At 46.0% G+C, this 17,548-nt stretch overlaps 1 protein-coding gene across 1 annotated transcript; it reads left to right on the top strand.

Moving 5' to 3' along the window:
• The first annotated feature begins 1,931 nt into the window (after nt 1-1,931).
• On the top strand, nt 1,932-17,066 carry tent4a (terminal nucleotidyltransferase 4A). The gene is made up of 13 exons (XM_084032453.1): nt 1,932-2,732; nt 5,655-5,778; nt 7,287-7,333; nt 7,441-7,561; nt 8,384-8,491; nt 10,055-10,183; nt 10,809-11,022; nt 11,423-11,549; nt 11,632-11,735; nt 11,818-11,999; nt 13,204-13,362; nt 13,533-13,706; nt 13,918-17,066. The coding sequence occupies exons 1-13, from the start codon at nt 1,957-1,959 to the stop codon at nt 14,080-14,082; spliced, it is 2,430 nt and encodes an 809-aa protein (XP_083888579.1). The 5' UTR covers nt 1,932-1,956; the 3' UTR covers nt 14,083-17,066.
• The last annotated feature ends 482 nt before the right edge of the window (nt 17,067-17,548 follow it).

A 17,548-nucleotide genomic window follows, 5' to 3' on the forward strand; every position in this document is an offset into this window, starting at 1 on the left:
TGGGTTAAATATCTGGAACATGCTGTGGCCTCGTTACCATCCCAGACTACTGCTGCTTACTTAATATTACCTGCTCTTGCTGCCTGAATATATGTGTATATATATGTATCTGTATATGTGTGTGTGTGTGTGTTAGGCAGCTGTTCACTACGGTCCGGTCGTCACCAAAGTGGTAATCCCATAAAAGCTGACAATGAGGCAAACCAGCCTTGACATGGAGCGCACACACACACACACACACACACACACACACACACACACACATTAACACACACAGTCGGTGTCGGTGTTTGGCTTGAGCTGAGACTGTGACATGAGATATGAGAGGAATAACCGATTCAATCTGGTGTCTCGCTCTGAAAAGCCCGTGCTTCACGCAGCCTAAGACACCGAGGGAGATAGAGAAGAAGAAGAGCTTAGGTTTCTACGGGGCGTTTACAGTGGGAGTGAGCAGCTGTGTGTGTGTGTGTGTGTGTGTGTGTTTACTGTATGCCTGAGTGTGTTGTACAGAGAGCTACATATCCTAGCTGGCACATAGTTTGCTCTGGGGGGTTTTCCTTGACTCTGTCACATGCTGCACGTGAGTGGATGGGGCGGGCATTATGCAAGACACTCTCTCTCTCTCTCTCTCTCTCTCTCTCTCTCTCTCTCTCTCTCTCTCTCTCTCTCTCGCTCGCTAGCTCACTCTCTCTTTTACATGCATATGCATCCCAGAAGGTGCTGGTTATGCCTTATCCAGCCTGCCTCAGCACCATCACGGAGCGTAATGGGCTGGGCGATGTGTGTTTTTATTGTTTTTACTGGGGTTTGGTGGCACACAGAGTCTGGAATGATCAACACCACCTGCTGTGGATTGCCCCCCCTCTCCACCCTTGAAAGTGAGCTCTTTGGATCCACGGGCTGCAGAGTACCTCTGAAATAATAAACAGAAAAAAAGGAGCTCCATGTGTGCTTTGGACCACAGTGGAGAGAAAAAAAGCAACAGCGTGTTACCCCGTGGAATACAGAGTTTTCTGCTCTTTTGTACATATGTGAGCAGCATTTCAAGGGCCAGAGGTTGTGATTACCTTCATTATAGTATCTGAGATGCCAGCTGACAACACAGTGTGGTCCAACCTCTCACATGTTTATGGAAATTATGTATTTTTGTTGAAATGTGTTCTGCTTTCAAGGATTTCAAGTGTTTACAGTGGGCATGTTTATGTCGGAGCTTATCGTAAAACAAAGAGGCACATGAAGACACGTTCCTTTAGTGGACGCATCGTTTGCAAATACATAATGCATTTATAATAATTTAAATTAAACGCTTCTAAACAGCTATCCAAGGCTAGAACACAGTTATCTCTCATTCCTGCTGGATTCAGCCGCTGTCCAGACACATATTGATGGGGGATGCCCTATGAACCCAGCCACCCCTTCCTGTTAGAGAGAGAGAGAGAGGTAGAGAGAGCATGAGGACCTCTGGGTTTGCAGGCCTTTAAGAGCCCTTATTCGTTATTGACGATTTATCGACTCTATTGCTTGTTCAATTAAATATTTATCAAATAAAAATTGAAATATGTATTCTGTGCAATTCATCAAGCGGCCAGAGTGATGAAGGAGTGGGCGTGTAGGGGGCTGGGTGGGGGTGCAGTCATCGTTTAAGAAATCCCTCCTAGTGCGCATGCGCTTGTATTTGAAGAGAATACGCCATATTGAATTCCCGTAGGAAACGGCTAGCGTTTTTTTTCACCCCCTCCTACAGCTAGCGGCGTGAAGGGGCCACTTTGTCAATGGTGCTACTTCGGTTTAATGTTTAAATACGTGTCTTCTCGGAACCCCGGACGGAGCGGAGGCCTTTGAACGGGCCGCGGGTTCACGACGGGGCTCTTCGTCGGCTCTCATTAGATACTTGTCCGGGGGGGTGGTGGTGGTGGTGCCGGTGGTGTGGAGGGGAGGGGGGGAGAAAGAAGTTGAATGGATCCGAGGGTAGCTTGGATTCAGCCCGAACAGAAAGGACCTGCGAACGCCTTATGGATGCACGTCTGGGAGACCTCTCAGGGAGTCCGGACCCTCCACAACCAGAACCACAACCAGTGCGTGAGTTACGCCGCGTTGGATGTTTTAAAAAATGTGGCGACCGCGGTGGCATCGGGCAAGAGCGTTTGCGGCACCAACGGCGTCGGCGGCCGTCACGGCAGCATCATGAACGGCACCGCGGCTGCTAATGGCACCGCGATGTCCAACGGGAATGGACATCACTCCTTCGCCGCGGCGAACGCCGCCGAGCCCGGCGAGGGAAAAACCCTTCTGCCCCCGAAGACGTCGTCGTCGTCCTCGCAGGAATCCCGGACCGGCAGCCCCCCATCCAGCTGCTCACTTGAGAGGACTACCGCTGGAAACATTAACACGAACGGGGGTGCCAACCTGCTCTTCAACGGGAGGGACAGCATGGACAATAATGTCAACCTCTACCACCACCACCTCCACCATCACCACCTCCACCACCACCACCGTCACCTACAGGAGCACCCGGCGTTCAACCTACAGCAGATCTGCGTGAAGCGCCATCAGGTCCACCCCTCCTCCGTACCTGTAAACCACACACACAACCACCACCCGGGCCGGAGGAAAAGCGACAACAAGGCGAGCACTTATGGGATGAATTACTTGCTTTCAAACTGCACTAATGGCAATTATGCGAGCACTTGGACGCCTTGGAAGACGAGGAACTACAACCCCGGGGTCATCGGGTGAGTGGACGCTGTCACCAGCCTTTTTGGGAGGAGGGGGGGGATAAAAACGGCTAAATGCTAATGGGTTAAATCGTTAATTCAAGCATAATTATGTGTGTAGATTTTCTTCCAACAATGGCGTTACGACAGTGATTTGCAGCGGAAGGTACAGGCTGGATAGCTTAAAAAAAAAAAAGCTACCGTTAGTTCCGTAACGAGACCGGAAGTGCTCCGATTTTGTCGAAGTTTGAACTGGGCCGTTAAGTGATAGGAAATGTACACACACCGTCCATAAGTACGATTAAAATACACGACTTGTTGTTACACGTATACTATATATATCAAATAGCATCACTGGGTTTCATTTGGAAGTGTTTTTCCGTCGGTGTGAGGTTTATTTAGAAGGATTTGACCGGATATGTAGTGCGTTTTGTTAGCGTGATTGATTAGCCGAGCTAATTTAAAGCTAACGGTCCTCTCTCCCCCCTTTTGTCTCCACTTTTGAAGTTGGGGGAAACTAGCAATCTAAAATACAACAGATAATTATTATTTTTTCATCAAGAAAAAAAAATAAAGCAACATTGAAGCTGCAGTTATAAACAGAACACTAATATAATTATGAAATACTCCAATCTGGGTGTTGAAACTAACGGGGTTGATTCAATTTATTCATCTCAGGGCAATTTAAAATGAAAGGCCTGAACTATTCCCAATTATTTGAACATAACAATAACGTTAACCTGCTTCCAGCGAAAGTACCGTTAAAAAATGGATTTAAAAGGAGGCTTGCTGTTGTATATTTAATCTCCTACAAAAGTCAAAGTATTTATCTGTGCGTTTAGTTTCTGCACATCTTCTTTACTCAGTTCTGGGTAACTGAGCCTCTAGAGTTATTCTTGGGTGCAGTCACGGTTAAGTTTCTTTTTCCATGTAATATTTCATGCTGCTCTTTCCTCGGTGTCATAACAGACAGGGTGGGACTTAATGTACACGTCCTGCTGCTAAAATGGTCCAAAGTAACAAGAACAAGTTACGTGAACACAGTTTGAGTAAAGCTATGTACTTTTTAATATTAAATCTAACTTTTTTCCCCAGTTTGATATTTCTGAATGGTTATTAGGGTCCACGTGTTGTGGTTTTGCTGATAGTTAGTTTGCTTTGGCAGGAATGAAATGACAGAGGAGGAACTTCCAGATGTGTTGCAGGCCCTTGTGATATTTGTGGTGGCTGCTTGCACCCACCTGGGACTTCTGTGTACAAGGAATCAGTGTTTGGTTCATGAAAGCACTTCCACACCCTCGATGATTGGTGTCCCACTAACCCCAAGTTGACTGAAACTTAATTAGGCTACACATAGAGAATGACTACCATGTTTAATGTTCTCTAGGTGTTTGTACATGTTTTTCCCATGCAGGTTTTGGCCTGTGCACTGATAAAGTCTTGCAGTAATGTGTGCCTTCGAGGGGGGAAAGAGGGGATTTGCACTTCAAAGTTGTAATTAAAATAAGTTGTGCCGTGTTATTGTGATTATCACAGATTAGGTTTGGGCTAATAGAAAGCGGTGGTGGTGGTAGTGTGGTCGTGGACTGCACAACGAGCCTCATTGAGTCCTAAACTGGTTTATGAGGGCTGGCTGTAGTAGCTTGTTTTTTAGATCTGGACTGTGGGGGACCAACAATAACCATGCCCTCTGTCAGCCGTGGACTATTGGCATGGTTACGCCCGGCCTGCTGGCACAGAGTTTTACCCACAGAGTGGGAACATGGGCCGACTGCATTTCCTCCAGGGCCCTGGTAATTGATTGTGACAGTCTCCCTGTTCTGTATTTCACACTGACATCATGGCATGCATTCCTAGAAAAATGAATGGCCGCAGGGTCGAACAGAGTTGCACTGTTTGTAAGGCATTTGACTGGTCAGAGATGTTTACATGCAACCCCCTGTTGCCAAACACGGAACCATACCGGCTATAACAAAGACTTCAGGCGTACCCCGGCCGGTTTGACCCTCAGTGCTTTCCGTATCTGTAAATCTGTGAGGCTGTGAAGAGTTTTTAAAAATCCTCTGAAAGTGTGTGTTGTTGTACCTGTTTCCTGATAGATGGACGAGACTTCTACAAAGTCTCCCTCCCTTTTTACCCATGACCACATTTGTTCTGTCTTATTTCTGGGCTCGTGGTTATGTAAAGGGCTATGGTTACAGTTTGTTATGAATAGGGCCAAAGTCTAGTATTACGGTTGGGTTGGAGAAATAGGCACGGACTTCAAATTACATGTGATCCTTAAAACGAACTCGCGTGTTTTTGTGTTGTCACACTATTTGATTTTTTGTGGTTTTACACTGTTGTCGTTCTAAAATAACATTTAGCTAAAAAGAAATGCCTTTTCAAATGTAGTTATTATACACAAGGAGTCATTTTCTTTTTATGGACTCCCCAGTTTTACTTACTTACAGTATTTAATTAGTGGATTGGTTGTATCTGGTTTATAAAGCGACCAGATACATGTGCACAGGAGATGGAGCAGGTCAGTAGTCTTATTCCCAGCTCCCCTTGACCTCGTGTCCAAGTGCCTTTGAGCATGGGTGAACGAGAAGTACAGCACCGAAGCAGATCCAGTGCGTTGCTATGCATCTTGTCTTTTCGGTAATCGGGTCTGAAGTGAAGTAGAAGCTAAGAAAACAGATTATGTGATTCAGTAGAACATCAAGCCGCTTGCTGTGCTTCCCCGGCTCTGGCATGATGTGGGTTTACCAGCACGGTGATAAGAATGAAGCATATCTCGGGCCATCTGGAGAGTGTTTCTTTTTTCCTCCAAAATGTATATGTGTAAGTCATTTTTCAGAAGATATATATCTTTGAAATAGATATGTGAAACAGTCCAAAGCAAAAGAGATCTAGAATTCCTTTCCATGCTGATCTGACGTCCTTCTGTCCGTCCAGTCTCCACGAGGAGGTGATGGACTTCTACAACTTCATGTCCCCTCGGCCGGAGGAGGCAGCTATGAGGAAGGAGGTGGTCAACCGGATAGAGATGATCATCAAGGAGCTGTGGCCCACTGCAGATGTAAGACACACACACACACACACACACACACACACACACACATACATAGATCCCAGCTTGTAAAAAACGTTAATTGCGCTTTTAATAACCTTAATTGTGGTTAAAATGTAGGTTAGTCCATCTGGAGTGACCAGACCAGACTATTTCTTGGTTGGAACCCGACTATTTCTTGGTTGGGACCAGACTATTTCTTGGTTGGGACCTGACTATTTCTTGGTTGGGACCAGACTATTTCTTGGTTGGGACCTGACTATTTCTTGGTTGGGACCAGGCACCCTGCCAAGAAAAGGGTCGGCTCATGTCATTCTAAAGGAATACTTCAATGTATTTTCTCACCAGCACTGTATTTGTACTTTGATTTAACAAGTACTGCTACTTGCTTGTGCCACATTGGTCCATTGATTCTCTCCGTCTAATCAGAAAACACATTATCCAGATATTAACTATAGTACTGAAGTTAACAGGTTTCTTTTTCAAAAAGCATTCTTTAAGTGGGCTCGTATTTAAAAACCTGCTCATCTGTATTTTGAAGCACGCTCCCCTCCTAAGTGCTGATATAGTGATGGAGGGTCCTGCAGCTAGCGGAGTAGCGTGGCGACGTAGGCTTGATGCAACACTCATTACTTAATCATGTAAAACCCGTGCGGTGCTGATTTGCTGGCTGCCAGTCTTCCCTCCTTCCACTGTGAGTGAGAGTGTCAGGTAAATGGACCAAGCCCCTGATTTGTACCAGCCTCCCCTTTTCAGTCCAACCTATTAATCCTGGCCTGTCTTTGTGCTACGGCCTTGTCGTATTCACCGGACGGGAAGGCAAAGAAACTCCACTCTGCTCCTTCTGGAGAGCTTTCACTTGCAGCCCCAAAACGGCATTTTTTAACTTAACTATTTAACCATTGTGTACTTAATTAGACCACTTAGTCAGCCTGTCAGTGTTGGGAACCAGTGCGGGGGAAATACTAGGAATTTCCTTATAGCTTGCAGACATTTGAGTCGAATACGTTGTTGTAGGATCCGTTCTGTCAGAGAGCATGAAGCCAAGCTGGTTATACATACTCATAAATAATATGTACATTATATCATTCCCATGCTAATGCTACGTTTCAGTTTAAATTTGCTTTAGTAAACATTTTGCCTTTCATACATGACAACACATGGGAAAACATTTAAGCCGGCTGGCTACCCGAGGCTGCTCCTGCATGCACACTGGAATCAGGACGGGGGGGAAGAAAAGTCATTCCCTCTGAATAAAAATGTGATGTGCACGCCGGGAAGCAACCCCGTGTGAGGGAAAAGGTGCAAGAATTGGCAGCGAGTCAGTAAATATCAAAGCTGTTTGTGTCACTTCTTTAACCTGCTTGAGAAATAAATAAAAACAAACCCCAAAACATCAGTTATAGTAACCTTTTGCTGATAGTGATCAATTAGACCAGGGTTCCACTGTATGAATATGTGTTTAGCAGTTGATCTTGGTCATCGTTTTTAATATTCCTTCGACATTGTTTGTCCAGGTCCAAATATTTGGCAGCTTCAGCACCGGGCTGTACCTTCCAACGAGGTAAGACCCTTGTTTGTGATTTTTCTTTTTTATATAATTAAAAACTCCACGCCTGCTGTGTTTTATGGGCCGGTGTTTGAAGCGTTGTGTCCGTGTTTCGCCCTCAGTGACATCGACCTGGTGGTGTTTGGGAAGTGGGAGCGCCCCCCGCTGCAAGAGCTGGAACAAGCTCTCCGCAAGCATAACGTGGCAGAACCGTTCTCCATCAAAGTGCTGGACAAGGCCACGGTGAGGAACCGGGGCATGTTTCCCTCTTCATATTGGCTGCCATGAATAAATAAATGAAGCCACGGTGGTTCGCAGAAAAAGAAAGGAAGTGATTCTGCTCAAAATGATGACGATTTAATTTCCCATCTACACCAATGCAAAGATTTATGATCTGGCCCGACGGGACAGTTTGACGGTTGATTTCAGTCCTCCTGAAGGTTTTTATTCTCCACAGTAAGTCATAGAAATATTGCCGTCCCAGTAAATGAGGAACCAATTGTCACAAACCCAGCCAAGTCCGAATTTGGCAGCACTTAATAGATTCTGAGAAAAGTTCCCCTGGACTTGAAATGGTCAGCTAGATGTCCAAAGGTTTGGCTCGTTCACTCTTTAATCTCCGTGGAAAAAGAAGAGGCTCAATTAGTGTCTTCCATCTGTGTGCGTGATAGGCCCAGTTTAAATATACAGTTTATGCACCGTGTAATATCACAACAGAGGAGGATACGAAGTCAGCTCAGGTCAAAGATACTCTGCTGTCCACTTCTCTCCCTTCTTCTGTAGTTTTTTAAGTGAAAGCAGCTAAAATGCACACATGTAACGTGGATCCCCTCTCCACCCTGCAGTGGTTTGGCCTCCATCTGTATCTATACGCTGTGTGGGATGCTCTGTGGGTCTGCACACGGCCAGGTTACATGATAATAAATCGTTTTGTTTAGATACTCCGTCTTAAAGGCTGTCAGTTGGACCAGATCGTTTTTTTCTCACCCCCAGACAGTGAACGTGTCCTTATCTGAGGACTCGACCGTAATGTTTGCTAATACGGGTCACTATCTCTGCCTTCAGGTGCCGATCATCAAGCTGACGGACCAGGAGACCGAGGTGAAAGTGGACATCAGCTTCAACGTGGAGACTGGAGTCAAAGCGGCGAGCTTCATTAAAGATTATGTCAAGGTGAGATTTACCTTCCTATCACGGAGTTATTTCATTATCTAAACGGAAGGAATCCATGAGCACCTTTTTGCTTCTGCCTTTTAAAACCAGGGATTGTGAATCGGATAGATGTGCAGGAAGAGGGCCATGTAAACACATTTAAATAAAAACCACCAGAGGAGAATCGCATGGGTCTAAATACAGAGCGTTGGAAAGTCCCTCTGAATAAAGCAAAGGCAGCGTTTTCAAGCGTTTACTCCACTCCAATCTCACATTGGCACATCTCACTTTGCAAATTGAAGCTGGGAACCGACTCCAGCGACTCTGCTCAGAATAATCTCCACTTAACTCAACACTGAGTCAAGAAATCCAGCCGAAGGTGGATCTCTGCCTGCTTTAGTCACAGCTGTAGTGGTGAACACGAGAGGAATTCCAGGTGCCGGTCTTCCAGGGAGCCGTCACGGTTTTCTCCTCTTGTTGTTGGTTTTTATGTCACGGTTCTCGGGGAGTTCTTGTCGGAGCTTGAATCCGGAGCTTGTTGATGTTGTTGAAGCGTGGGTGTGACTGACTCCAGTGCAGTCTTGTCATTGGGAGGTCAACTCAAACTTAATCCTCACATGTCAGACTCCCATGCAGCCAGTATGCAAATCCCAGCCGTGGAATTTTAAAGGGAGAAATCAAGTACTGGGAAACTCCATCCAGTCATTATGAGAAAATAGTTCAGAATCAGACATTTGAATGCTGATGCTTCCCCCTCTCCTCTCGTTCTCGCCTCGGGGAGCCCGTTATGGAAAACGTTGTCTTGATGCTTCAGCTGTATGATTTTAATAGAGCTGGTTGTATCGGGAGGCAGACACGACCTCCATGTTTTACAGGCACTTACTCTTGGATCTACTTTGTCGTAAAGAACCATCGCTCATAAACACTTAGGGCTCAAAAACCCCAAAACGCTGCTTCACTGAAAAGTACAAATTGGTGAATTAAATCCATTCAGCCCTTTTTAGATCACATCCTTGCTCATAATGTGCCCCTATTTAACAAGTTCACCGTACAGAAGCTAGGATACTCTTCAAATGCCAACATATTTGAAGTTCCTCTTCCTTCGCCCTCCGGGCTTTAAGCACATTATCAGGTCCCAGGTTCTGGGAAGCGTTATTGAACACATTTTTGAAGGTTTGACTCTGCTGGAAGCTACGATGTCTGTATTGATGTGGTAGGTTACATGGCTTGGTAGTAAAGAAAAGGTACATACATGAGTCACAGTTACAGCAGGAACAGGATGTATAGAAGTATTTCCTCTCGGAGGCTTGTTGCTGTTTAAATCTTCTGGTTAAGTGTTGGATCAGAAACTGCTGCAGGATTTATTTGCATGGATACACAGTTTTTAATTTAAAGGTCGCCTCATCATTTCTGAATCAAAACACATAATTATTTGCAACCATTTGAAAGATTTGCTCTTCAGTCTGAATGCACTTCTATCAGCAGGAATCCCCACTTCTCCTCAGTGACTCACACTCACTAGATCTACTGTTTTTTCCTTCGACTTGAATGAACCGTTTACACACATCTGTCTTCCTCTTCCAGATGTATCCAGTGCTGCCTTACCTGATCTTTGTGCTGAAGCAGTTCCTGCTGCAGAGAGACCTAAACGAAGTCTTCACTGGGGGAATCAGCTCTTACAGCCTTATCCTCATGGTCATCAGCTTCTTACAGGTACACACACACGCACGCACGCACACACACACACACACACACACACACACACACACACACACACACACACACACACACACACACACTCATAAATATGTGCATTGTGATAAGAGCAGAAAGTGCAGGATGTGGTCGCGGTGGAACATTGGAGCAACTTTAGAAGGTAGGAGCAGCACCTCTAGAAGTTCTGCTGTACATTAGCTCTAGTATGTTGAGTGTTGGTATCTTTTATGGCTGACGCAAATCAACGTCCAAATCAGTATTCAAATTAGACTGCAGTTTATTAATTTGTTTATCAGCCTATATTAAGCAAATGCATTATATTGGGATTTCCCTGTGATTTATTGTTTATTTGTTTTATGTCATCGTTGCACGTTTTGAAGCTGTTTTGGGATTTTCCTCCGACACAACCTGCCACGAGAGGAGAAAACCTATTCTAGCAGCTGAATATCTGACTTGAGATCTGTTTCTCTTATTGACTGACTGTGTGAAGCTTTGGATATCATTGACTATTTCTCTCTGAAGCTCCGAGACCCCACATATTGTAGTCAGGACATCCGTATCATATTTACTAATGCATTGTAACACTTATAAAAGCGTATTATTTCTTCCTTGTGCTCCTCAGCTCCATCCTCGCATCGATGCCAGGAACCCCAGCGAGAACTTGGGCGTGTTGCTGATCGAGTTCTTTGAGTTGTACGGCCGCCACTTCAACTACTTGAAAACAGGGATTCGCATCAAAAGTGGAGGCGCGTACATCGCCAAAGAGGAGATCATGAAGGCCATGACGAACGGATACAGACCATCCACGCTCTGCATAGAGGACCCTCTTCTCCCAGGTGTGTGATTACAGTGATTATACGGAATAGAAGTCAGGATTAAGTGCAGATGTATCGATAAACTGTGTTGCACATCTGCACCAGAGGTCATGTCATTGTATCCAGTAGATGATGACAAACGACGGCTCATATATGTATGTTTGTACTTTCAAGAGTGTCAAAACAATGGGAAGCAGACGGATTGGTCTAAAAGGCCTGTTTTATTTACTACAAAGATAAACCTAAACCATCACAACAGTTAAGAAGATGTTATAATTACATAAAACAAATGTATAACAGCTTTACGGTCCATAGGTGATCTATTAGGGTGCATTTCTACACGTCTGAGGCCGATACACAGCAAGGTGGGAGTTTAGAAAATGTTGAATATTCATATTGAATATGTCTTTCCTCCCGGCAGGTAATGACGTGGGGAGGGGCTCCTACGGCGCCATGCACGTGAAGCAGGTGTTTGACTACGCCTACACCGTGCTGAGTCACGCCGTGTCCCCGCTGGCTCGCTCCTATCCCAACAAAGACTCCGAAAGGTTGGATCCCATCCACCCAGCAGCACTAACCATAACATGGAAGTGTTCCCCTTTTTAAAACCCCTCTCTCTCTCCCCTGCAGCACCTTGGGAAGGATAATCAGGTTGACCCAGGAAGTGATCGACTACAGGGAATGGATCATTAAGAAGTGGGGGGGCAGGGATCTGGCGAGGACGGACAACAGAGGTACACTTCCTCCCACCTTTTAATAAATACATAAAAAATGAATTCCCACTTAGCAAATGGTGTAAACTAGTTTGTTTTGCAGTCTCTCCTCCAAAGGAGCCGGCGTCGGAGCAGGAGGTGCTCGGTGGAGGAGGTGGTGTCGGGTCGGAGGAGCAGCAGAGGGACTCGGTGTCGCCCCACAGCGCAGACTCCCCCATGTCCATCTCCAGCCCCCAGCAGCACTCGTCAGCCTCCTCCGTCTCCTCGCTGTCTGGATCAGATAACGTAAGACAGGGCACACACACACACACACACACACACACACACACACACACACACACACACACACGCGCACACACACACACACACTGTAAACGACTCCATGTGGGCCTTTTGTATGTCAGGCTTTGCACTGGAGTTCCCGTCTACCAGCCAACGACTCAAACGAGAGAGCAGCTCGGTGTTCGTGGTGCTCAGACGTTTCCTCACGCTCTCCTAGACACAACAAGTTCACGAGTGTGTGGCGTTGCACTCTGCAGCAGCAGGAGGACATTTTCCAGTTCAAAGTCATCAGGAACTCTTTCTGTCAGCAGCCAAGCTGTGTAGCCGTTGTTATCACAAGCTCTAGTATATGCATGTTCTTTATTCACTCCTATAGTAAATAAGGAAGTAAAACTATAACAATTAAGAGAAGTCTTCCTGGTTTAATCCAATTTATTGACATGGTGGATTTCAATCGAGGATCAAATATAATGCTATACGATTTCCTGGAGTTGGCAAGAGGACCAATACACCAGAGAATGCCTTGTAGTATTTTATTTCCCAATAATGAGAAGCTCAGTTCTGTCAGAATTTAAGTGGCTGTTCAGTTCATTCTCGTCCCATCGGTTGAATTTGAGAGTAGGAAGAGATATTGATCGTTGATGTTGAAGAGAAACAGACTGGACGCCGGGGAACGACCTGCTGAAAAGTTTATATTATTTTTAATCATAGTGATGATGCCCTTAAATGCACCTTCCTGAAAACGTATCTGACCGGCCGGCTGCAAAGGCATAGCAGGACTCCCCCCACCAGACTAATACTTGTGATGCTACAGTTACTATAATCTCACTGTAGCTGCCCACAGGGCAACGCTCCTGAATCTCCCTCCTGTGAATACAGAATCTGGTTTGGGTGCATCGAGGGAGGTATAAGATGAGTGCAGATTAGGACCTCCAGGCATTGGGAGCGGTATCAGGTGCATAAGGAAGCATGCTGTGGCCGATGCTGCTGCAGATGTGACCAGAGGACAGCATATTGATGATGGATGGGTGTCCCTTCAATCACCTTCAGCAATAGTTTCACCGTCTGGTCTAATTTCACGACGCGAGGAAGCAAGAAAACGCTCCGCTGATCTATCATAATGGATAGAAATGTTCATTGAAATATGAAAAGAACATCGTGTCTGCTGCTCATGACATCATCGTCTCCTCTTCATGTCATTTGCCAGGACTCTGATTCCACGCCGCCGTGTCCCGTCCCTCCCCCCGCCCTGCCGCCGTACCCGTCTTTCCCGCCTCTGGGCCTGGCGTTGCCGCCGGGCCTCAGCATGGGCACCGGCAAGCCCGGCATGGGGGGACCCCACCTCCTGTTGCATCCCGGCTCACAGGTGAGATGGTAGCGACGTCCACGGGATTACATCTGGAGAAGAAAAAACATGTGTATCAAACCAAGTAAAGCAAAGGGGTGTTATGGAACTGGATATTTCCATCATCTAGATGTTGTTCTTCCCTGCTGTGATATTAATATTCATGAATACCCCTTTCTTTCGTCCTGCAGGCTCGCGTCTCACTGCCCGGGGGTCTAGCATTGCACTCCATACCTGGCAGACAGGTGTGTATAGACACCGGGCTGCCCCCCTTCTTCCACATGCCCCCGCCAGCCCACGCTCATGGCCCCGCCCCCTCCAGCACCCAGCCTCCGCTCAGCCCCCACTCCAGCCACACACACAAGGTAGGAGCCACACACACACACACACACACACACACACACACACACACACACACACACACACACACACACACACACACAAGGTAGGACACACACACACATACACACACACACACTTTTTCCTTTTTCTGGATTTCTGTTAATGTCCTTTTATGGTGCATCATGGGTAAATAAATCAGGTTTATTCATATCTCTCTCTGTCTCTCTCCTCCAGAACGGAGTCAAGTTCAACGTGAAGGGCTTCCACAACCCGCCGCTGGTCAACAACCCGGCTCTGGCTAACCGCGGACACACACACACGCACACACACACGCAGTATCACCGCAACACTTGGCGACGCAGGAAGAGGGACAGCCTACCGGTCAGCCTCAGCAGATAGAAACCACTCCTCCTCCCCCACCTTTTCTCCCTCTCCTCTCTGGTTGCGAAGCCCTGGCTCTCCGTTCGTCTCGAAGGGAGGATGGACAGACAGACAGGCAGACAGACAGGCAGACGGGCAGAGGACCAGAGACCAGCAGTTTTCACTCTGGGGCTGCCGTGACGTGGAACCCTCGGCTTTTCCTCCTCCTATCTCTACCTTTCCGTTTCTGCATGACTTTTGTTCAGAGTTCTGTAGTTTCAGTATTAAGTTACTTCCAGTATTTCTGTCCTCCTCATCTCCGTTTCAGGTCTTTTGTGTTTATTTTTTTGTCCGACTCGGCGATGATGCCATCGCCCAAGTCCACTTGACCTCGTCTCGACCCCTCGCAGCCAAGCTGCCTGTGGTTCAGTGTTACTTTTTTTTTTTTTTTTACAGTTTATACACTTAAAGAACAGATTTTCATTTGGTGCAATAATGTTATTTTTCTCTTTTTTTTAACTAAAGTAAATGCTTATTTAATTTTGTGTGTATATGTAAAGGCATTTTATACAGTTTTATTTTTGTAGAGTTTCAAATTTTGTTTACGAGACTTTTTCCCCGTGTGTGTGTGTGTGTGTGTGTGTGCGTGTGTGTGAGAGATAGGCCCCTCCCCCTCCTCCTCTCATTCAGAAGCAGGAACAGAAAAAGGGGACACAGAGCTCTCATCCAATTCTTTTTTTCTTCGTCTGTCCCGTGAAAACGGCCGAGGTGAACGTGAAGTTCCTCCTGGAAGTTTAGTCCCCGGCCCGGTTAGTCCGAGGCGTCCTGGAGGGAAGTGGAGGGATGGAAACTTGGCCTGGGATATCCTGAGAAACCAGAGGAGGGGATGTTATTGTGTTTTTTTCGGCCTAGAGGAGGTCGCTCCTAAAAAAGATGGAGCCACCTCTGAGATTGTGTGCATTTGTGTGTCTTTGTACAGTTGCGTCCCCCCTCGTTGGGACTGTACTTGTTGCCATATTTGGTCGTGGTGGGAAGGCCGGCTGTGGCCTGCTAGTTCTTGTCGTCGTTCTCTCAGCTGGACGAGATTTTAAAAGAAAAGCTTCTAGACGGTGCAGAATCTTGGCCTGAAAGAGTCTGTTCTCTTAAACATATATGCCAGTGTCTTTCATTGTTGTGCTTCTTTTTTTTTTTTAAATACATGTTGCAGGAGGGTTTGGGCCAAGAAGCGTATCTGACTTGAATTTGAAGATCAAGATTAGTGTAAGAGGGCAGGAAAGCAAAGCCACTGATTCCAGGAGTCTGGAAATCTGATCCCAGGGCAGAGGTCGAACTCTCGCCCGTAGCTGAACGCTAAAGATGCTCAGAGAGGTGTTTTTTTCTTCTCCTTTATAGTCCTGGACTAAGGAGGAGGAGGGAGGGAGGGGGTCTTCCTGAACCAAGGACCCGATAGTGAAAGGGAATTATATTTTGATTCCATTCAGGAATCTTGTGTATATTTGATTTCCAGGTACTTCCGCTAATTGTTTGCAATGCCTTCCTTTGTGTTTACTTGGAGTGTGTGTACGTCGTCGAGTCACACACACACACACACACACACACACACACACACACACACACACACACACACACACACACACAGGACTGTCAGAAGGCTGTGACTCGCCCAGAACACTACACACACGCTGGTGTTATTACTATGCAAGTGGATTATTCTAATTATTGTGTCGACTCTCTTGTCTCTCCGTTCCCCCCCCCCCCCCCCCCCCTCACCAAAATGACAACACTGCTTGTTGGACTGGGGTCGTGTTACTGAGACTTGCAAGCCAACCTCATGGGACCTCCAAGCCCATCTCCTGACCTCCCTGTGTTTGTATGAAGGTCCTGATATGTTTGAAAGTCTAGTTTTCTACATCTATCAGTCAGATTTAAGGAGGGTGGGGGGTGTTAATGTCGGTGGCTGGCTCTGGGTCTGTGTAGTGTGTGATGTAGTGAAACGTGCGTGAGAAAGTATTGAGACTCATGACATGCCACCACAGATTTCTTTTTTTTTTTTTTAAATCAGACGGTTCATGAGCGAGTGTCACCCAGGGAGCGACTTGCACTCTGCAGGGGCACTTCAGACGGGATCCAACGGGTCCGCCAACAATCCTTTCCTTTTTAAGCCGACTCTGTTCAGTACTGTTACACTATTTGTGTTTTTTTTTGTTTTAAACCATGGCAACTCTTATCCCTCAGTGAAAACTGCACCTGGCATCAATTCAATCTCCGATGAAAGGGTTTCTGTTTCATCACCTCCAGATAGAGACGTTACATTTTCAGTTTAATGATTTGACCCAAAAAATAGATAAAATCATGGGCTTTTTCCCCACCCTGTGATTCCCTACAGATGATCATTTCCATCTACAGGGAGGTGATCACATGACATGCTCATCTATGAATTGGATAAGTTTCAAACTTGCCCCGTCTGCTTTTCTCGAGGTCAGAAACCGGGCCGAGGGATGAGAGGCTGACGATGAAATTGGTGACGGAAGGTTGCTGACGGTGGTTTAGAGTTGCCTGCATCTCCGACGGCAAAGACTTGACACGCAGTATCCGAGGAAGTGTGTGTGGGTTTGAATCTCGGCGGTTTCCGATGCAGCTCACTCTCTGGCGGCGCTCCTCAGATTGGTGGAACCGGCGGGGAAAGAGGAAGCACCAGAGAGTGTCCAGGGCCGCTGGGATTTGTTGGCCTACACATGGTAGATGCAATGTAATATTACCCCCCCCCCCCCCCACCCACCCCCACCCCATTGCAATAGAATGAGGGATTTTAAACTGCCGGCTGCTGTTTGGAGGAAAGTGTCCTGGCTGATTCATGTGTGTGTGCGGTGGCTCTCTAAATGGACGCTAAGCTACCGGTGGCCGGAGGGAACCACTGCCCAGCTTGTGGTTTTGTTGTTGTTTTTTTTGTTGTTTTTTTGACATTTTTATGTAAATATATTTTTTTCTATTTTATTTTTTAAATAAACATTTTAAAACTGCCAGTCACCGTGTGTTATTTCCTTTAGTTGTATCCACAGTGAGATCAAATGTGCACTTAATGCAGCATTAATGCATCCATAGCAAAACATTTTTTAATTTAAATAACGTTATTTAGTCTATTTGTTAATATGAATATATAAATATTGGTGCAGCTTTTTAAATTGCCATTCATGAAAGTCACATTCAAACTGTGAACTCTCACAGAGGCTCTGACGTCCTCCTCAGTCAGCGTGTGATTCTTCTAACCAACACTAGGTGGCGCACATGATCTGCCCTTCAAACAACTAGGTTTGTTGGGCTCTCTGGTGGATCAATGTTCAGAGAAAAGAGAAGTTAACCAACATAGAGAGGGACGACGGGAAAACGATGAGAATCAAAGGATTCTCAGGAAAAACAATAAGATTTTTTTAAATAATAAAGTTAAAAACAAGTAAAGAGACCTCTGTAATGATGAGAATCATTTTCTTCAGCTTAGAAAGGTGCT

The sequence above is a fragment of the Eutrigla gurnardus genome, assembly GCF_963514095.1.
Source record: "Eutrigla gurnardus genome assembly, chromosome: 17".
Lineage (NCBI taxonomy): Eukaryota > Metazoa > Chordata > Actinopteri > Perciformes > Triglidae > Eutrigla > Eutrigla gurnardus.

What these genes read in the sequence shown, in the direction of transcription:
- tent4a (XM_084032453.1), top strand. Translation starts at nt 1,957, where the DNA reads ATGGATCCGAGGGTAGCTTGGATTCAGCCCGAACAGAAAGGACCTGCG. An exon ending in AGCTGTGGCCCACTGCAGAT is followed by an intron (nt 5,779 to 7,286) that starts GTAAGACACACA and finishes TTGTTTGTCCAG; the next exon opens with GTCCAAATATTTGGCAGCTT. An exon ending in ACTCCAGCCACACACACAAG is followed by an intron (nt 13,707 to 13,917) that starts GTAGGAGCCACA and finishes TCTCTCCTCCAG; the next exon opens with AACGGAGTCAAGTTCAACGT.